At 43.4% G+C, this 22634-nt stretch overlaps 1 protein-coding gene across 5 annotated transcripts in view; it reads left to right on the top strand.

Moving 5' to 3' along the window:
- ATP2B1 (ATPase plasma membrane Ca2+ transporting 1) overlaps positions 1-22634 on the top strand; it is a 552666-nt gene that overhangs the window by 341860 nt on the left and 188172 nt on the right. For all 5 annotated transcript variants that reach the window (XM_078674265.1, XM_078674263.1, XM_078674267.1 and 2 more), the window contains exons 9-10: positions 11033-11247; positions 15303-15545. In XM_078674265.1, coding sequence (XP_078530391.1) covers positions 11033-11247; positions 15303-15545 — 458 coding nt within the window. The remainder of the gene's footprint in view (positions 1-11032; positions 11248-15302; positions 15546-22634) is intronic.

Consider the following 22634-nt stretch of genomic DNA (forward strand, 5'->3'; position numbering starts at 1 on the left):
GGCAATGGTGGGTGGGGGCAGGTGGGAGTATGCCGGGCCGTCACTGAGGGAGCAGGTTTTTGGCTATGGGCAATTGACACCTTAGCCTCCATCTTAGCTGCCAAGGTTTCAAATTGCTATGTGTGACATTTTCATAATTCAGTGTCATTATGAGTGACATTTCAACGACCATGAGTGACCCTTTCTAGTAGGCAAAATCAAGCAACGTTGACGAGGAAAACATATAAAATAACGTGGGACCCAGCCCAAACAGGGTGTGTGAAGACCCAACTGAGGCACGAAAACATCATGGACCTGCCTGGACATCTGTGTTGATGGGCAGGCCAGCAGAATCCTGTCTTCCAGCCTTTGGCGACTCGTACTGGGTCCCCTGGCTCCACCCTTGAAATTAATGATGCTGTTGTTTAGAGCATCAGTCTATCAAGGGCCTCTCTGCCATGTGGGACACAGCCCTAACAAACAACACACTCCTCCGGTGCCTACTGTTGCCGGGCGGGCGGGCCGCCAGAAAAACAAAATACAGATTGCCAGCCTATGTGTTAGGCCCCCCTCCCCGCTGGCAAACTCGGGGCCTCTGACATCACGTGAGTGACCAGGGCCAACTGGGAACGGGGACGGACCTATGTCAGAGAGGGCCCAACAACATGAACAGGTGTCATTTATATATACATTCGATCGGATCAATCCACCTATGTCACTCTACAGAGTAACAACTTTAAAGTAACACCGGCAGGAACGACTGCAGCTACCTGATGTGATTGTGCGCTGCACTGGCACCATCACTGTCTATTACAAACACACACAGGCTCACAGTGCCTGGTACTTACGGTCTTGGGCCACGGCCGTAGATGAGTCTGAGTCAGTACGGAGTCCGTCTGTGGCGCATGCAGGCAGTGACTCTGGTCTGCTTAGTGTACATCTGAAGGGCGTCGCTTCACTATTTCAAGGCATTACTACACACCTATTCTTGAATTACTTTAACAGCAGGCACTTGCTCACTTTGTGAAAGGAGAGGAGCGGCAATTCAGCATGGGGCGCCTCGTGGCCGCAGCGACTTCCGCCGCAAATGTCATCTGCTCGGGCATACTTCAGTGACTCCACTAGGGCGGCGGAGCGTCACCCCACTGCTTTCTCGCAGAGCGAGAAGCAGAAATATAAAATGCAAAAACTACCATTTTATGTTTCTGCTACTCACACTGCGAGAAAGCAGAAGTGTTTGGTTGGGGGCAGGCGGGTCTGCTTTAGGGCAGGGGAGGAGTGCCTTGCCCCCTGCTAAGGGCCCTGACTGTTTGGTCGGCCTCCGCGACCGACCTAACCAGTCATGCACACTCTGGCCTTTCTCCATGTAGGCACCAATGCACCCTACATGGAGAAAACGGCCTCCCCATAGGCGCCTGGCTGGTCGGCGTCCCAACCAATCACAATGCTGCCATTGGGGAGGGAGGCTGCCTGCTTCCTGTTCCTGCCAGAGGCAGGAAAAAAAGAGAGCAGGTCAGGAGCAGAGCTGACACGAGACCTGGGAAGGGAAGTTTATTTAATTTTTTAAATAACCCTTGCAAGACCTCCCAACCGCGAGTCATGCTAGCCGCGACTGGATTTTACATGCAAATTAGAGGGGCCTCACATCCTCCCTTTCGCCCGGGGCCCCAAAAGTTCTAGGACCGGCCCTGGCTGGAAGGAAAGGGTCGCGTGGAGTCTGTAACAGAAGGGTCCGTGTGGGAAACATTTTCGCGTTCTCCTGGGCCAGAGCGGGACGCGCGGTGTTATATTGACTGGTCAGTGCGCACGCGCCCCCAAAGACCCTTAGGGAGAGCATAGCGGTGCAGGAGGCTTCGAGGCACTTTGCGTCCCCCCGGCGCTTCCAGAGGATGGTGATTACCACTGTAGTGGAGGATTTGAGGTGGCCAGGGGACGCCTGGCGCTGAGCACCACATGAACAGCACAGGCTGCTAAGGGCCTCGGGGACCCTAGGAGCGGTTATTTGTGCCCTGGCCGCCCACACATCAATAATAAACACATTCCATTTATGATCAACAAAATAGCAGGCAAAAACCTTGCTTAAAACACTTGTGTTTCCGAAAAAGTAATCTTTCTTTCATTCTTACTGGGGCAGTCTGGTAAACAAACGTAGTGTCGGCGAAGAGATAACTGACAGATTGGATATGTTGTGTTTTTGAATGACCGTCGTCTGTAGTATTGTTTAAGATGTAGTTTGTTCGAAGAGATTTTACTCATTCTAAGGCGTGATGGGACCAGTGCACCTTTAGTCTGACCTCCAGCCCCTGACCAGGGTTCCATTCCTGCTTCCTATAACACCAGGCACTTACATCCAGGTGACTGCATCCTTTAGTTGTTTCTGTCTTGCAGTGAGACGGGGCTGGGGGTGGTGGGTAACTGAAAAGCTTCGTGTTGCTTGTAGGCTGTATTTCCCTGACACAACGTGCCCGGATTCACAAGCATTGCTCGCTTGCCCAGTGGTTGACCACGTGATGCCCGCTATCTTGCACGGAATTCTTCCGAGCAGCCGTATCTGCATGAAAAGGCATTGTGTGGTCTACACCGTCTGGTCATGATAAAGACAAGGAGCTGAGTTGTATCTCGTCGTGACTCTGTAATACAAGCCGCCGCCGCCATCCAAAACAAGCCGATGCTACGGCTCTTTCAGCACGGCTGCACTTTGATTCGCACTGGTTTGGGGTCTCCCGTGTGGACGATCAGGCTAATTACGGGAATGGTTTTCACTTTGCCTCCATAGTGACGACAGTGCTTTTGCTCTACATTTCATTATTATATTAATCGCGGTACATTCATCCAATGCATCAGTGCAAGGCACATTTAGTTTTATCAAATCGAATTCTTAAAATTGGGTCACAAATCTTAATGATAAGCAGCCCCATTTCAAACTGAGCAAAGGCCATCACAAGTTGGAGAATAGAAAACAGAAAAGTGCAAGTACCTCTCAGTGCCCCAGCTCCGGAATCCGGACATGTATTAAATGAGTGTACCTGAATTTTAGATTCTGAGGATTAGCTTCCTACCTACAGAAAGAACACATCGACTGTTAGTGTAGGTGAGTTTTATGTAACTTATTCTTATAATACAACATTTACCACAGAAGGGCTACTTAATTCTTGCCCTGCACATCAGTAAAACATGTTTAAAGGTCTCTCTCAGAAATGTTTTAACTTTTTCATAGTCCCAAACTTTCTCGTAGTGCCTGGTAGTGCGATAACCTAACAATAACTGCTTGCAGTTCATTTATATTGCATTAAATAGAAATACTGCATAGCCAGGGCCACTGGAATTAAGCGCTCGTGCGGCCACAGTGTTTTTAGCATAGTTATAGTCAGTCGATAATGTTTATTTAGACCGTAGATATTTAAACACATATCATAAATAACCATATCACCTTTTATGATATCGCTTAAATATACCACATAAGATCACAAGCACATAATTCAATATACAAGACTTATTAAAATCAGTATAATTAAAATATACCCCATCATTAAATCTTCACCTTATTGTCACACACACTATTAACACTATCATCCTAAATTATCTACAATTTACAATTGTATATACACATAAAAACCATAACTTCGATTCTAAACCTTCCTTTGACAAATACTATGTCCAAAAAACTCATTTTGGTTAGAAGTTCCAGTTTGTACGGTTTCCAATACCATATTAAAAAAATTGGATGTAAAACATGTCCGTGAAGTCAGTACTTTAAAACCGTTCAATAAAATGTGCAATGTGTTGCATTTAGTATTTGAGCCTCATGTCAAGTTTCCCACGCAATCAATCATGCCACTTTTATCTTTTCATTGATATAGCAGGGGTTAATTCTGAGCCTTAACCTTAACACTTCTCTTCTTAACAAACAGTTGAGTAATGCATCCACGTACAGGTACTCTCCTTCCTTTTGCCATGAGTTGGACATGAAATTAACAGATTTTTTTTTTCCTCGAGGTACTGCTTGTCATAATCTCAGGATAGTTCCTTTCCTAATACCCTGAGCTCACTTTTTGCAATCTCAATTTGGAACTTTTTCGGGCACAACTTAATTCTCATATCCCCAAAGACCTTCACCTGAATTTTCCTAGCCCCATTGGCCCACTTTAATTCACTTGGCAGTATTTTGTTTTTACACGGCTAAGAAACCTTTTACTCTTCCTCCTAATTTAGGTGCTCCACGATTCTTATCAGTGCCGTATAGGCCATTGTATTCCAGGATACCATATCAGTCTCCATTCTTGTATCTTGATTCATAGAAGATCCAGTTAGACAGTACGTTTTTTAGGCATTTACCCTCCTAAAATTCCCATCCAGTTTTACAATTTAGATATAACAGTTCAACTCCATATTGGAATTGTGGTGAAATCATGGTCACATAGGCTTTCAAAACAGGCCTCTCTGACATCTCACCATAATCTTTATTGAATTTCTTCAGGCCACTAACTGGGGTAACTGCCTTTACTCTCAGTGAATCTAAATGGACACTCCATTTTAGGGATTTCTCAAACCAAAACCCTAAATGCTTATGTTCCTTTACTCTCTCCACCTTTTTGGAGCCCAGAAACTAGCTAAACATGTTACTTTGTTACCAAAACACATTACCTTTTGATTTTTCCATATTTACTACATTTTTTTTATAGCTACACTATTCCATAATCATGCTCAGCTTTCTTAGCAGGCCTATCTGTCTGATCTAGATTTACGATATCATCTGCATACAAAAAACATGCAACATGTTGGATTTCTATTTAATTTAGCACCCCCAGAACTAATGGCAAGTATGCTATGAATAAAGAGAAAAGTAGGGGAGCCAGGACGCACCCCTGTCTTAAGCCATTTTCAATGAATAGTTCATGCATCAAGGTCCCCTCAGTATAGATATTAACCTGTGCCCAGTTATAGCTGTGCAGCTCCTGAATAATAACCAGGAGACCCTTCAGGGTGCCCCAACTAATCAGTGCCTCCCATAAACTTTTCCAGTTCACCAAATCAAAAGCCGCCCGGAAATCTACAAAACAGCAATGTAAACTGCCCCTCATCTCCTCCGACTTCCGCGTGATGGACGAGAAGGAGAAACAATGAACAATAGTGGAGTGCCCTTCCTTGAAAACCCCCTTGTTTAGGGGACACAATGTTATTTACTTCCGTCCATTCTTTACGCATTCAAGTATCATTTTTGTTTAGAATTTTTTTTCTACATCCAGTCGATTTAGTAACCTGTAATTCTATGGGGCTTTTATGTCTCTCCGCTTATGGATGGGTGTAATTCTCACTCCTCTCCAATTATCTGGTTTCTGGCCTGTGTGAAGTATGACCATCAGTATTTTAAAAAATAATTCAGCCTACCAATCCGGGTGGGTCTTTATAATGAAAGCTGGGAGGTTATCTGGTCCAACTGCCGTGGCGTTTTTTGCATAATTATAGATTTCCACAAAATACATCATCAGCTGCATAATCTGCAGATTTTAACAAAAAATAATTTGTTTCTAGCTCAACCTGTTCAAGAGTTACTAAAAACACATCAACAAGTGTTCACGAGCAGCGGAAGGCCCGTTGTGAAGGTTGCCTGGTCACCTTTCTGTTCCTTATGTTTGGATGTTAAACAGGTACGGGTTAGGTTCAACCAATACCCAGATAGTGTTAACAAGTATAAAAATGGCAATATAGGAAAGTAGTACTATCACAAAATGTGCCGCATAACGCCTCATATTTGTCTTTTCTTGCCACATAAGTTAGTCATTCTGCATCATAATTTGGCCCCTCCCCTGCTGCATAATTCCAGCTGTGTACAGCAGAATTTCAGACCCGAACGGCCTGAAAACGACTGTTGTGAATACTCTAAAGGAAGATACGGCTTACTTTAAAGGGCCCCTCGGCAATTCTGTGCCCATATCTCACTAGCTGCCTATCTGAAACTCACTCCACACTGCAGTTTTCCTCTATCACTATGAGTAGCTGTGGCTTTTCCCGTACATTGAAGGTGCTCCTTACATTCCTCTCAAGTTCATTGAAACAACCAATACGGCTTCCCCTTAAATCAGCGAGTTTTCGTCACGATGCCTTTATTTTAATTTCAAAGATGCACATTAAACTAGAGTTTTAAGTGCACCAATGTGCTTCTGCCTGTAAGATGTCTGCAGAGATCGAGGGGGCCCAATCCCTTCTACAAACCGAATAAAAGGTCTGAGAAGAAGGAGGCCAGCTTCGCTTTGCTGCCGGCTGCAGCTTTTGGGGTTCTGTTTTACCCTCCTTAACAAAAACGAGATGCTCACAGAGTAATCTCAACACCTCTTTAACCTACTGTATGTATATACGAACATTTGCTAATAAAATCTGTTGAAATAAAAAACATTCCCATCCCGTGTATTGCAGTTTTGGAAGCGCACACAAAGGGTTACTGATGAAAAGGAATGACAGGGTCGGCAGGGGTAGTCCTATTACATTGAACTATTACAGTGGCGTCTGGTGACATTTGAAAGTGGTGAGGCATAAAAAGATAATCATACTGCACCGTAGCGAGCGAGCCCGAACCCCCCTAAGTGAGCGAGCCCGAACCCCCTAAGGAAATTTTGAAAAAAGAGTGGACAAATGATGCATTTTCAAGCAAATTTGTGAAAGCAGGAAGGTTAATAAAGCAATTGTGAAAGTGCAGTTATTACATTAATAAAGTGGTGTCATATAACATAGGTAGCTGCTTATTCATCTTCATCATAACCACAGAGCTTCATAACAGACTTTGAAACACAATGCATTGCTGAGTACCTCACAGATGTATTTTAATAACAAACAAATAAACAAATAAACAGGACGCAAACTAGCAGTTTTAAATAGTGTTCACTTTTTGTAATTAAAATCAGCACATCTGTAATAAGGTAATATTGATGTACACACAATACAACCAAGCAGCACGAAAGCTAATAATGATTCATAGATGCAAGACAGCAAATTATCCCATTAACAGTATTCGCCACCATAACAGAAATATAGCTAAACAAAGTCTCTGCATGCACGTGCTGCAAAGTCATCATGCCTGAATGTGGCATCATCAACCACAATTGTATTGGCAGAATTGAAGAAGGCCTAGCCGTCATCTACAGAAAAAGATTAAAGATAACACACATCTAAAACCTTGCTATAAATGTCTGCAAATCCTTGTTGGTAAGATGTAACCCCACAACAACTCTTGCTTCCTTCCTCTTAATACATAAACCACCATCTAGCAATACAAACTTAAAAGATGTCTTACTATTAAAGCGAGCAAGATGCTTCAGCACCACCCGATTCGGGTGGTAAGGCTGGTAAGTTACCAGCCTGCTTCTTAGACCGCTCTCCCTCACTGGTACCCTGCCCGCTTGCCAGTCTCTCATCTATCTGCCTACATTAACACCACAAAGCTTGGCATAACATAAGGCTACGTTTCAAGGGGATTTCATGATCGTTGTCTTCTTTGACCACAACTTAATTCCCAGTTGGGATTGGAGCGCTTTACAAGAGCACTAGTTACATTACACAAGGTAGGATTCATATTTTTTGGCGAGATTAAGTAACTTGCCAAGAATCGCAGAATAATTGGTCAACGCCGAGACTTGAACCTGTTTCCCCAGTTTCTCTGGCAGTAATACTAACACTTTCCCACTTCTCCCCAACATACAAATATGAATGAATATGAAAAAAATAAAGACTGGTCATAAAATCATAAGCTTTCTTGAGCAAAGTAGAGCGTGAACACAAATTGTTGAGCAATGTATCTAAACAAATGGGTTATACACTGTCCCAGTGTTTCTTTTTTAATTGCGAGTCGGGTCTAGGAGGGTTTGGCTCTTGCGACTACAAGCATATATTATTGATGATGAAGTGTCTCTGAAATGCTTGAACCGGTGCAGTTGTGACCCGTATATACTTGTACACGGAGGGTAATTGTGTTTCTAAAAAAAATGCTGCCTCAGTGCCTCAACCTTTACTTTGCGCAGACACAGTGAAGGAAAGGTGACGTTCTGGTGGTATTGCCACATATTCTTGTTATAACAGCTTGGGTGCTGCAGGGTACACCTCTGATGTCGAAAACGACGCCAGACATGCCCCAGAGCCACAGTTAGGTTAAAGCCTATGACTTGTCCCACTTGCATCTCCTTTATTTTTTTATCTATTTACCGAGCCTCCCCATTTAGCGGCCTGTCGGAAACAAATCCACACAATACTGGGTTTTTCCTTTGAGAAGCTAAAAACCAGCCGGTGGGAGGCCTGAGCCGGAGCCGGGCCCTGAGCATAGATTGTCAACTTAACTTATATATTTTTCAGGTCCATACCTGCAGCAGGTCCGGTCGGAATTTATTTTCACACGTCCCCGTCCAACAACGCTGAACGCTCCAAAAATAATTCAACTAGTGCAGGTGGGTGATGACAGACTCGACGACTAGGTGTTGAGGCCTCAGACCAGACAGTCTCTGTCCCTCATGCGCAGCGCACAAGTCACGACCATGAGGAGGATTGGAGGAAGGGTGACTGGCCGTGGGCCGGCCCGATTTGCCCAGAAACTAAGAAATGCCCAATCACTGAATGGCTTAACACTAAGTCACTACAGTGATTGGGCATTGCTTGCCCACCACGTGAGATGCTCCCACCCCCGCGGTGAGACACTAGACTGCTGGGAACAAGAGAACAGACACAGTCGTAGTACTGTTACAGGAGAGTACTACAGTAGTACTGTAGTAGCCAATCCTGACGCTGCTCTCTTTAGGGGAGAGCTGCTTTCTAAAGAGAGCAGCATCAGGATTGGACTGAGCATAAAAAAAACGCTGCTCATTTTTCAAGCACTGGGGTATGTTGCATAGGCAAACCCCATACTCTGCAGTGCTTGCTTTTTAAAATCCACTGAGTTTGCTAGCTGCAGAAAGGCAGCCGGGCAAACACCACATGCGCAGTGCGCACTGTGCCGGCACTCCAGCGCCACCCAGTGTCAGACAGTGGTGACCATACTGTGACATGAGTGAAGCTTGACACCACGGCCGCAGGGCAATAATTATCGGTCAATTTATTAGAGCGGCGCGTTAATTTATAAAACTTTTATTAACGCGCCGCTCGAATAAATTGCCCGATAATTATTAGTGGGGCAACGCCCCACCGCCCAAATGCTAAAACCGCCACTGAACTATTATAATTGAGACTTCTCCACACCGCACACTTCAGAGCACACTCTTTCACCTTGCCCAAGCAAACCAAAGGTGAGGGCTCCCATTGTACATTTACCTTGTTCAGTTACTTCTGTACATTTTTCAAAATATCCCTTCTAAGAACACGCTGTAACTGGCTGCACGTCAGATTTTCTCCGGATCACCTTGAAGCCATGGATTTACTCCATTATGCCTCACATTAATGTTCTGCTATGCTGCACACACACTTATTGTAGTACTAAGTGTAGCAACAAGATGTATCCTTATCCTCTCCATCCTCAGTCTTTTTTTTACCCTGTTGCTCGACAAACTGCTTCGGCATTAGTATTAAAAATAGATGTACTCCACTGAATTGAACGGGTACCAACGCAGTGTGTTTCTCAAGTACTGTTTTTGATAAGTCAAGACCATGTTACTTGGTCATACCCTTTTTTCTCGTCAGTACTCAAAGCTGCCATAAAAACCTCTTCATTGTCCATAAAACAAATCGCATCCATTAGTTTGTACTTTCATGTAATTGTCATAATACAACTCATTGAAATCATATTGGGGTGGCTTATTAACATACAACAGATTTAAAATGTTTATTCTGAATAAGGACATTACTATTGGGTTGCAGAATGGGTTCAAGGTTTGTGCAGAGTTTTCACCATATTGTAAATGTAAATGTATGTAAATGTATAGGCATTTATATAGCGCACTACTTACCCGTAGGGTCCCAAGGCGCTTCGACCGCTGCGAAACCCTTCCTGGCTTCCCTGAGAGATGGTCCCTTAATGGGTATCTCCAGGGTGAGACCAGGCATCCCCGGCGGTCTGGTGGGGCCGTTAGTGAAGATGAGGCAAGCTAATGCCCAGAGTTGCCGAGTGTGATCGCTGATCAGAGTGGGCACCGAGGCGAGAGAATTATCGAGTCCGCTGACCCTGGTCCAGAAACCTGCCGCGCCGGGAATCGAACCCTGGTCCCGGGCCGTCCTCTGCTCTCGGGTCTGCCGCCTCTAACCAGTGAGCCACACTACTTCACAAGGGAGTTATACACTTTGGGTGGGAGTATTGTCAGATGGGAGTGGATACTCCCTGTTCAGCCTGTTGTTTGGTTACCTTAGTAAAAACTGAAGAAGGGGCAACACCTCAGAAAATTCATAATTAACATAAGACTTGGAGCTGCTTAGATCTGTTTTTGACTAACGGAGCCCTGGTTTCTTATTTCTCCAGAGCTCTAGACCTGGGCGTCCTAGAAGCAGCAGTGTTGACTCGTGTAGTCCTCTTTTTCCTCTGGGTGTCATGGTCCTGGTTACATCTTCTAGTCTGAGATCCTAGTTCGATAGCACCTCGTGCTTTGTTTTTTGTCCTCCTACCTTTATTATGGTATGGTATATTTATCCCAGGGTTCATTGAACCCTTCCCACCCAGTGAGCAGTTTCCAAGGACCTGACACTTGTGGTTCGAAAAGGGAGCATCTATGCATGAAAAATAATGTTACATAAGTACCCATCATGGCATCACTTCCCTTGAAGTATTCTATGTGTTAAACTATATTGTGGGTAACTTTAAAAAGCTCCATTTTCATGTACTTAACTCGGTAACTAAGGCAAATAATGTCTTGAGTTGGGTAGATAAAGTAAGTGAATGGAAAGGCCTGCTTCAGGCTTATCTTAACTATTTATGACCCCTGCAATCACTTAGCACTTTCTGATTTGTTTCGTTTCGTTTTTACAGATGTTTGAAATCGAACCTTGTAGGACATCCCAATATTATCATTGCTGCGACTGTCTAATTGCTGTTTCATAAATATTGTTGGTATAAATCTGACGACACATTTTGTTTTTATGATTCCTAAAGGTCTGGTGATGTCTGCAATCACAGTTATCGTTCTTGTGTTGTATTTTGTTATCGATACCTTCTGGGTTCAAAACCGTCCTTGGCTTGCAGAATGTACGCCAATTTATGTCCAGTACTTTGTAAAGTTCTTCATTATTGGAGTGACCGTCCTTGTGGTAGCAGTGCCAGAAGGTCTTCCTCTTGCAGTCACCATCTCTTTGGCGTACTCTGTAAAGGTGAGTGGCAGATGTGTAAGTTAATGGTTGTGTGAAAGAACAGTGTGGACGTGTACAGCAAACCTGGTAAACTGATTATACTTTGTATCACTGAATTTAAAAAAGACAGTATATTGTGATTGACAGAATTCTTTTTTCATTTCAAGCCAGTAACTGGGTATGTACATGGATTTTTTTAATGTAGATCAGTGTGCAGAAGGCCTTAATGTAAGATGATGGACCAGATGCATAAAGGGGTGTTGGTTGCAGAGCAATGTAGCCATAGCTCTGTTCACTTAGGTGCCAGCCTCTTCTTTTGTTCAGCAATGGATGTACAAATCATTTGGGTTATAAAGTAAATATATTTATTGTGTTCGGGTAGTTAACACCTTTGCAATATACAATGTGATAAAGCAAATCCATATAACAATATAAGAATCTTAAATGGTATAAAAAGGTTAAAAATAAATACATAAATCACAAAATTGATATTTTAGTGCCATTAAATACTAGCAGCAGTCTAATTACATCTAACAGCTGTAGGAGAGAGTGGGAGCTTACGCGTGGCAGCTAATTGTTCATTGGACTGGGTTTCCTGGGGGCCACCTCAGGCCCTAAAACTTTAATATGCAGATGGATGGGTCATTTGGGTTACTAAAGGATTATGTGCGTTGATGTGCACATGCCCTGCCCGTTTATACATATGAGGTAGAATGTTGCTGGATAGCTCATTGCACAGAGCCGCAAAAGCGAAGACGTAAACTGGTAGTGAACAGTAGATTGCTATGCCAATGTTCACATTTACAGTGCACAACATTGTGACCCTGATATCATAGACACAGGAGACCATAGTGAGTGGTGCTTCGCGAAAGTGCCACGATTATGATAAGGCACCTGTGGTATTCCTGGTAGACCCGTTCCTGCCTCTCCCCAGGTAGCTCTTCTTCACATAGTGAAAGTTGAATTGGACGTCTTCCATTTGCAATTTCGGAGAGAGCGCAGAAGTAGCAAAGCAGTGATGAACATCTGCCCTTCCGTGGTATCTGTCAAGGCCTTACCAGTGCCCATTCCGGGCATTGCCAGTTCTAACGTCACTCGCCGCACAGAGCAGCAATGTTTTCTTCACTGGCTTTGTAAAGCTAAAGTTCTTATGCACATCTCACCCAGCGTCTAGAATTTAAAAAAAATAATTATTTATAATTTGGACCTTTTCTTCTAAACAGCGGTTAATTGCAAACATCTTTAAACTTATCTCCTCCTTATGTAATGGATGGTGAGGTCTAACTCTTCCTGGCGCTTGTTTGAATCAGGAAATCTTATTGACATACGAAGCAGCCAAAAGGACAAGAGAAGCTTAGTCCGTGTAGTCACTAAAACCGATGGTCTTTCTGGCAAGAGAGTTTATCGCATAGATAGATGTTCACGTGACACTTCGATAAAACATAGTGAATATGCTGTCAAGCTAGTTCAAAGTGCAAACAAAAAAGATTGAGACGATGTATGGATGACCAAATACACATAATCAGATTTGTCTGAAGTAGTATCGCTACTGAGCCTGTTAAATAACAAGATATAAAGTGGAAACAACATGCCTGTTTTTTATTTCGAGTAATATTCTTTGACCTGCAGCTTAAGGTCCACTTTGTTGATATAAGTTACTAATTATTGACTTAATTTAAGCACACTGTTTTAGCATATAAATTGTAAATTGGCATGCTTCTTTTCTACTGTTTAGTCGGGAAGGTACAACTTAATTTTCCCAGTTTTCATTTTAGCTTCGGGCATGACTCAAATGACTCATGCATATGTCGCTTCGAATCCCATAATGCATTGGGACACTGGTGTCACCTTCTTACTTATTAGCTACCATCAGGTCAGGAGGTGTAACCCCACATGCCGGGCCTGGTGTTAGTCTGCATTGTGCAATCTCCCGGTGTGCAACAAGCCAGGAAGGCCAGCTTTTTGCTCTAGTCCAAGCCCTGTCCTGTAGCAGCTGTTGTCCTTATATTTTTTTCACCACCCATCTGAGGGTCTGGAAGGCCTTCCTCAAGTCCAGTGGAGTAACTGTGGAAAAAATACAAACTGCTTAAGTCTGCTGTGGCCAAGCAGAGCACTGAAAGGCACAGCTTTCTTTGAGTGGAAGCGGGCCTGGATACAGGCATCATAACGCCTTTTCAATGAAGTGCGGCCTTTCAGCACTATAAGGCAGCCCCCATGTGACACGAATATTGTGATTGACTTCTTCAGACCCCCTTAGGCACTGATCTGCAGTATCAATGTTAGGTGTAATTTCTACTCCCCTGAGATGAGGCGAGTGTGACTGGGAGCTTTCTCTACAGAGTGGAGGCTGTTTCATCAGAGTATGTTACTCTGCATTTCTTTCAGATGTTCGTATAACTGAATGTGTAGAAATGAAAGGGGAGGCGGGGGGGGGGGGGGTCTGAGACCAGGTGTCTGACTCAGACTGTGAGACTGTCCTACAGAGAGTGATGGAAATCGCTACCGTGCTTTATAGAAACTGCAAAACCTAGAAACAGAATAAAGACATATAAGGACATCCTCGGGAACATTGTGTTAAGGGATACTGACAACCAACACGGAATCTAATTGAGAAGCCCCTGAGCTGTCCAAACCATGACGTGGCGTGATCGCTCTTTCCAGGAGTCCATGGAGCAAGCACAAGCTTCATATCTAGCTGTGCCAGTCGATGCTTGCAGCAGGGACCTCTATATTTCCAGAGTAGAAATACTTTGAATCCCAGAAAGGTTGGTGTAGCTTGTGGTGTACAATACAAAAAACCAACACCCTCCCACAAAAAACGAATTTTTTTTGACTGGCCAAATCATGGAGTGCTCACTCTCTGCCAAAACCGTGAATGCTACCAAACAGCAGCATGAAACAGTACTTAAAAATTGAACCATTTTGTAATTTCAGGAACCAGCTATTGGGAGACAAATTGCAGCCAATGTGCTGTGCGCAAATTTCAAATTCAGGTAGGGATGTTTGTAGACAAAATTCAATGAACTACAAATATGAAGGAAACCATCAAGTGGTTGGATTGCAGCTCTGTAGCAGGCCTTGGACTACCAGCCTGGACATGTTATGGATGGAACAGTAAGGCAGAGGTTCTAACATAGCAGTCTCGTCCTTGACTTGTTAACCGTATGACTGTCACGTACCCTTCAGATAGGTGAGATTCTGTACTTTGGTGTTTCTCTCCATCCTGTGTGATCAGCACCACCTCCGGGGTGCCTTACTCATTTTCTAGCATTACCTGCATCAACTTGTTATGGCCTAACCTCAGTGGCCGACCCACCCTGCTACCTGAAAGTCCTGCCTCCAGAGTGCACCATCTATACCAGTTATATGAAGGACTTGGGTTAACCTGAGCTGCCACAGTTAAAGGTTTTCCCTCAAATGACGTTATACGTGTAGGAGGAGCGGCAGTATTTTTGTGCCTTTGTCATTAGTTGATGAGTAGCAGAAAGTAAGTTTACTGAGATTCCCTCATATCCTTGGATAACGACTGGTCCCAGCACATACCTAGTAAATAAGCAGTAATCAAGGAAATAACGTAGGATCCCGCGTAACACACTGACAAATTTATCCCCGGCTCAAAGGTAGAAACAGAATGTTAGCAGCACTGCCTTGCAGTTTAATAGGATGGTAGGTATTGGTAAAGTAATCATTTTGAGAGATAAATACTTCTGTGGTACTGAAATGTTGGCACGAACTATAGCCGTGGCTCCTCATAAACGTCACTCCACAGCTTCTGTGCTAATGAATGGCTCACACCTAGACCAGATGACACTTGTAAATGCACATTTACTACAACATCTGCTTGTGTGAATTTAGTTTTGTAGATAAGTAAAGCCAGCAAACATACACGAAAGAACACTTTGGAAGAATGTAATACGATAGTGAGGAGGTTCTCCTTTCTCAGATCGGTGATACCTTTACATTAGCTACTTTAGTTTAATATTGCCGCTGCATTTATGCTTGGAGCTGAACATGTTTGTTATTAGGCCTCATAAGTGTACATAATAATATATTGCTTTTCTTTTTCCTATCAATAGAAAATGATGAAAGATAACAATTTAGTAAGACATTTGGATGCCTGTGAAACAATGGGCAATGCAACAGCCATTTGTTCAGATAAAACTGGAACCTTAACAATGAACAGAATGACTGTGGTGCAGGCGTTTTTGGGTGAAAAACATTACAAAAAAATCCCAGAACCGGACTCTTTAAATGAGAAGACTTTACACCTCCTATTAACTGGAATTTCTGTGAATTGTGCTTATACTTCTAAAATTCTGGTGAGTGTCTTCTTATATGTGCCAATTTGAGAAATGAGGACTCTTTAAAGCAACATTTTAATGTACACATCATAATATGGTTGCATGATCCGTGTCTGGTTTTCAATATTGTGTGTGGTTGGTATGATTTTCCTGGTGCAATGTTTGCCCTAAGGGCAAAAACGTCAGACATTCTGTAGCTAAGTTCCTGTGAGAAAAGAATTGAGTAAACGTTTACTTGACGTGCCTGAGATTTTAGCCCCTCCCTCAACAGTATGGTGCACCTATCGTCATTTCATTGTTTGATTAATGTATAGAAAAATTAGTCTGGCATTTTGCGCTGTGCTGCTCCCGTCGCAATCAATGAAAGAATAACAGTTATCTAAAATGTAAATATTAATATATAAAAGTTCCCTTCTGGAACGAGGTAGTCATCGTACATGAGCAAGTGCAAAGTGACATAATAATAACATTTTAATTATAGATAAAAGTTCCCTTCGAAAAATGAGCTACCCATCAAATAGGAACAAGTGCAAAGTAACGCTAGGCCAGTGCAAAATCAAAATGTTAAGTTGCTGAGGGGCTTAGTACTGTGCTGTCCAACATTTCGGCCATCGATTAGTGAGTGGTTGAACAGAAGCTCTAGATCGCGATAACCGTGTTGTACTGCAGCAATTTTAGTGTAGGGTTCAGAGTTTGTGATCGATAACAGGTCGTTAATGTTACATCTTTTCCTCAGCCCCACAGCTCGGCGTTCTGTATTCCTTAATCAGGGTTCCACTGTTATTAAAGAAGCACAGTCTTTCAGTATAAAACAAGTGTTCTATATTGCAAATGAAGTAACACTTGGAGGGGGGGAAGAGTCAGCGCCGGGGTGTGCTGTTGGCTTTGTGAGGTAATTCGATGTTGTGAGACTTGGATAGAGGACGCTGAGTCATTGGATCTGAAGACTAAAGTGCGGCAAAGACTACTTCAATTGTGTACCATTATTGTGTCCACCAGTAACTGTTTCCTCCTGTTTGCAGAGCCGAACCTGAATTTTCTGAGTAACTAATAGACTGCTTGAACTTACGATATACAAGATGAATAAAGATCGTAAAACTGATCTTTAAGGCTTTGTTGGCCGGGTTCAATGCGGCGATAATGCCCTGCCTGTAGGACCGGACTCCCAGTTTTTTCCACTCGGGCCTCAGTTTTGATCTACGCAGGTTCATCAGTACTGGGCAGATGCATAAGACATGCTCTAAAGATTTGACTGATTCCCCGCAAACCCCTACACATGAGCGCACCTGATGGGACCCGCCAAAAGGGTAGAAGTTTCAAAAGGTGCCACTTGCCCAGTCTAAGCGCCAAAAATCTGTGTTTTAGGTGCAGGAAATATTTGCAAGCAAGGTATGACAATGGAGAGGCCAGCTGGTAAGAGTTGATTACTGTCTGAGTGCTTGCATTTGGCAAGGATCGTCATGTCTTAAGAATAGGAGCACAGTTGGTTTTGTTTCTTGATGCTTAATTTGAACGCTTTTTTACTCTGAACAAGGGTCCACAGTTCACTTACTGATAAATGAAGCGTACATTCAGTAAAGAATCGACTATGTGACCCACCAGGGCTGTTAGAACTAATCAGTCAAGAACAAAAAGGAGCTTAGAGGGTAAAGCTAGTCAATAGGTCGCCCTCCACTCAATATGCAACTACTACACAACAAGACCTAGACTATTAAAGCACTTGAAAAAATTCCACCCTTATTTAGGATATTTCGTTTGTTGCTTTCTATTTGCAGACCTTACTCCCCTTCCTAAGTATTAAATGGGGTAGCCGAAATACCTAAGGGTAGTGCTATATTCAAACAGTTGCCTGATTCTCATACAAAAGTAAAATACAGTTGTGAGACCAATCATGCCACACTTAATCTCGTGTCCAACATATATAGTGCTAAACCGAAAAAAAGTGTGCAAGAGCGAGATGGCACCTCACGGGCGCACCACCAAACGGGGACCTGACTGGTACTCGCCAGGACAGCCCTGTTGTCATCATCGGTACCATCAAGCTCGAAACAGAAAATAGTGTCCAAATACACAAAAGATTTGTGAAAAGGTGCAGTGAACATAAAGCAAAAAAGTGACCAATACAGTGTCAGTCAAAACATTAAAACACTCATACTACAACACAGACAGTACAATTTTATTCAGTTTCTTGTGTTGTGTATGGAAGGGTAAAAAGAAAAAAGTAGATGTGGTTATCACCTATTTAACCACTCATACTTTTACTTGCCATTAGAACTAATGTCGGACCATAGCAGGGACTCGAGAGAACCAGCTCTAGCCTGCCTTAACTTGTTGCACAGGTTGAAAAAACAGCTGCACTTTGCATTTCGTAGTTAAGGAGGCCTAGCTGTAATCGAATCTGGGCTGAGGATGAGGTTTTTGGCAACTGAAGCACCTTTTTGTAGATCTTAGTCACATGTTGGTTTAGTGTGGTGCTAAGCTTGTCCAAGGAGATTTCAAAGCCGTATGACAAGGTGGGACCTATTTTAGGTCTCATAACTTCCAGCATTGGAACTATTCTCGGGCTGTCAGCTTTTTGGAGAGTTTAGAAAGACGGACTTGAAGAGCTGTGGCTTTTATAGTGATTTGGCTGCGATGCTTGACAAGGGTGCCCATAGAGTCGATGTCGATCCCCAGATATTTGTGTTTTTCCTACCAAAATTTAGATATTGTTGTACGACCAACCGCCGCCTCTGTAACATTTCCTGCCAAATATGACCACATGGGTTTTCTTTAGATTTACCTCCAAGTTATTTGTGGTGGTGTAGTTGTGTAATTTATTTATCAATCGTTGCAGCCCAACTCTCGTGAGACTGAGGAGAAAAAGGTTGTCTGCATATAGGAGATTGCTGATCTGAGTACATTCGATCCTGGGGGAATGGCTATTTATTGCGTCTAGCTCTACTGAGAGGTCGGCTAAGTACAGCTTGAAAAGCAGAGGAGCTAACACATATCCCTGTCTAACTCCCCTCGACGTCTGTATTTTTCTAGATGGGGCACCTGTCATCTTATGTGGAGTGCTATTCTATCAAGCCTGTGGAGGTAAAAATAGCAGTTCTCAATTTTTCACAAGGCTATTGGGTTATTTTCGCTTTAAGTATTACACAATTTTGGAAATTAGACATTATCTATCCCTAAGGTCGTATTACTTTGTTTCAGTACACTGGGAAGTAGTTTTCAGTATATAATGAAAACTAAATATGTGATCTGATATCTTGTTTATAGGCAAATTATGAAGGTTGAATGTACCTGTGATCAGAGGAGTCTGATGAACCTAGTGGTGTATTTCATATATCAGCCTTCATGACAAAAAATGCAACTGTAAATTATGTCACCCGTTTTACTTTTTTAGCTTATTTCCAACATTTTGCTAGTTTTAGAAAACGCGAGGTGACCAAACATTTGCACCATACACAGATAATCACTTGCTAAATTCGGAACTTTGGCTAGATTTTAGAAATACTTATCTTTTTATGTTTGTCACCGGTTTTATAAAATATTTCACATGTCAAGAGTAATCTATTACAATATTGCTAAATATATATTATTATCCCAGTTAGTTTTCAAAAGTTCGTAAGTGGATGATTTAAAAAAAATGTATTGGTGCCATTTTAGGAGTTAGTTTTTATACAGCTCCTAATTTGAAAAAAACACATCTGTTTTTACGTTTTCTGAGGACTCTAAACTAAAACCACAGATCCTTAATTTTAAAAAGTAGTCTGATCATTTGTGGAAAGTTCCAAAGGTTTTAATGCAAGCTAAATAAACCATTAGAAGTTACATGGTGGATCATGTGGCCTTAACCCCCAATTTGTTAATTTTATGTCGATGGGATTTTAAATGCTGCCAATAGCTTGAATTCTAGTGATGCTCTTATTAACATTACACTGTGAACGTGTTGTGACTTCTTTAGATTAGCCTCTGTGTCGGCTTTAAAGCAAACATCCAGCTGGGGAGCAGTGGTGTACTGCACAGTGGGCCTTAACCCTATTATTATATTTCAGATAGTTTACAACGAGTCATGTAATAGTGAATAATGACAGGTGGTAGTGCTCCTTGAAGGGAAGTCTTTATTCTGAACTGAAGGTTGGTGGCTACTGTTGGGATGGAAATGTCCTCTGCCTGGTAATGGACATGCACCCCTGTCCTCAGTGCCCGCAACTGTACTGGTGTCCGGATCCATGCTGATTTCGTTGCCCTAGGCAAGCATGGATCATGCATGTATGCATGCGCGCCATGACATTAATCTGTCTCACAGATTGCAGTCTTTTTGGATCATGAGGGGCGCCCAAAGTGCTTTCTTCATAGTGGTGAAACGCGACTTCCTTTTTCTGTAGTTAAGCAGCACAAGCGCAGTGGTGGCAGCATACCATGTAGCGATCAGTAGGAGTGAACAGGCCCTTGTTAACCTGTGTCGTGGCACTGAGGCCTACAGGCTCACAAATTCAAAGTTTTGCTGCTGTGTGTTTACCTCACCTCTTGCTTTGCATCAGATTGTTGTGAAGTGCTACACAGCGCTTCACAGTGGTGTATCTGCCCTGGGTGTGTGTTTGCCTGGAAAGGGTGTAATACAGATTTAATACAGTACTGTGTATTGCGTGCATGGTAGATGCATGTGCTGAGTTTGTGTTTCTATGAGTGGTACAATATATGAAGGATATTGCACTGTACAGTACATGCATGGTAACTGAATGTGCTGGGTGTATGTGTAGCCGTGAATGGTACAGTACATGAAGGATGCAGTGCTGTACATATTAAAAAGATGTACTGGGTGTGTGTGCCTGTGAATACATAGGCTATGTGTTATAGGCCTTCATGATGAAACGGAATGAGGTAGAGGGCCCGACAGATTTATGTATGGCTGCATTCCTGTAAACTGGGTGAAACACACTGGAGAGGGGAGAGCCAGGTTTCCCCTGTGCACTTCAAAGGGTGCTCTTGAATCAGAGAGGTGCCACAAGGTGGGTGCCTGGTCATATCTTAGAAAGGAGATGGGGCTGGTAAAGGAATCATAAAGAGTCGGACAGAGGCCATGGGCTAGCCTTTTGAAACATATATCACTGTGGCTGACATCCAGGTGTGCAGTCTAGTCACTCACACGGCCTGTGTTGTGGGGCTGTCAGCCTAGGAGTCACTCCTGCTGCAACAGTCTGCTTTCAATAGAAGTCAGATGAGGGGGCACTTTAAAAGGAATCAGATTCACAACATAAACGTCAAGACCCAGACTCTAAATCACATTTGGTGTCTGGAAATGGACTTTAAGAAAGGGAGCTGGAGACCCCATAAATTCTTAACTGTCCTGCAAGCAGGCTGTGCAAGGAGGCGAAGCTCTGCAAGACTTCTGCCTGTGAACAGGGCTAGGGTCCAAGGCCTGCTAGTCTTCCTGTTGGGTGAGGAGGCCTCATCCAGGGAATACAAGACCACCTAGAATAGAGCACTAGCGCTTTCCTGCTTGTGAAGACAAGTGTGCCCTAGGATGACAAGGTGAGCACCGGAGGGAGCAAGGTCCAGAGAGGAATCCTGTTGAGTGGTTCCCCTATATGAGGTGGGAGTAACTAATGCTGCATCAATTGGGTTGCAGCCTGTTTGCAGAAAGAAGGCGGTGAGCCTCTGATGCCAAGGGGGATCTGCCGTGAAGTGAGCTGTAGAGATCATTGTGCCAATCGGGCAGGAGCTCATGTTCAGCAAGGTGCCATATACCATGTATGCCAAAAGAGGCTTCCTCAATGTGTGCTACATTTCTCGCTGTGAAGATCGGGCCTTAATTAATCTGTAGTGAGGATTCCGCAACCCTGTATGCCGCTTGCACCGTGCAATCATCTGCTGTGTGAATCTGGTCACTGCTCTTATATAGCAGGGGTATGCCAGAGGGGGTCACCTGAACTAGGAAGAAGTGCGGCCTGACTGAAATTGTCACCGAAAGAGGGGGGCAGTCATATGATCTCCCATATACCTACATCAGGACGCGGAACCGAGGGGCGAACTGAAAGACTTACCCTGCCAGGAGGAGCCACAAGGAACCTCCGCTCTGTGAAGGAGCATGACAGCATGTGAGAAACATAAGGATCGCCAAGTGCATGGCACCTGGGCTACGTGCAGTGAACTCACCTGAACCAGCTGCTGCTACTCTGGCGCCCACAGAGGGGGCACATTCCGGAACTCTGGCCGCTCCAATTCTGCAGATGCGACTGAATTCATGCCAAATCGACCCTGGGTTAACTTGCTTGCTAGATAGTGCTTAGTCGCTAGTACTCTTTTGACTTTACCATAGAGTCAGAGAACACTTGAGACTCTGACTGCTTTTTACCCTGGATGTTGCCTAATTTGAATGGGAAATAACTTCTATTGCTAGAGCGAGAGGGACTTAAGGAACTGCCTACAAAAGGACATGCCTACAAAACTCAGGGGTATTGTATAGGAGTGGAGGACTATCATATTTGCTTGTGTTGATTTCAGTATAATAAAAAGGCTTCTCTTTTTTGAGAAAAGTGAGTATATGGCTGGATAATAATTTGTTGCTGCTGTATATATTTTGAGTTCTGAGCCTGTGTTCACTCCCTGTATTTAACTCCACTCCGAGGGAGTCTTTGACTGTATGGACTACGCTATTCCTGAGGATCAAGTGCTGAAAGGCTACTTGGCCCAGTTGCTCAGGATCCATAGTAGCTAGGGTCCCAGTACATCAAGCCTCATCACCCATGTTTGGTTCAGTAGCTCCTTCTTGCCACGTAGCCCTCCAAACGGGGTTCTGACAGCAACCATTCTGATTTGGGTGGAGATTTTGTCCCAGATGTGGAATGCTTAAACCCAATTGGGATGTTGTTTCAGATCCTGAATCATTAGAAGAAGTCCTGCATTCTGGTATTTTCCTGATATTTTCTGGATTTTTCTGGTATTTTCCTTTCTTATTAATCAGTCCAGGGATGACCTAACTGCTGGCATGACACTACCTTCTGCATTATGTGATTAGTTTCCAGTCAACTGTACCAGCCAGTGGGTTCATGTGGCCTTGTAGACAATGCAGTTGGTTTCAAAGATGATCTAATCATGGAAGAGGTCCAGTGAACA

Source organism: Lissotriton helveticus, chromosome 1_1, assembly GCF_964261635.1.
Source record: "Lissotriton helveticus chromosome 1_1, aLisHel1.1, whole genome shotgun sequence".
NCBI lineage: Eukaryota > Metazoa > Chordata > Amphibia > Caudata > Salamandridae > Lissotriton > Lissotriton helveticus.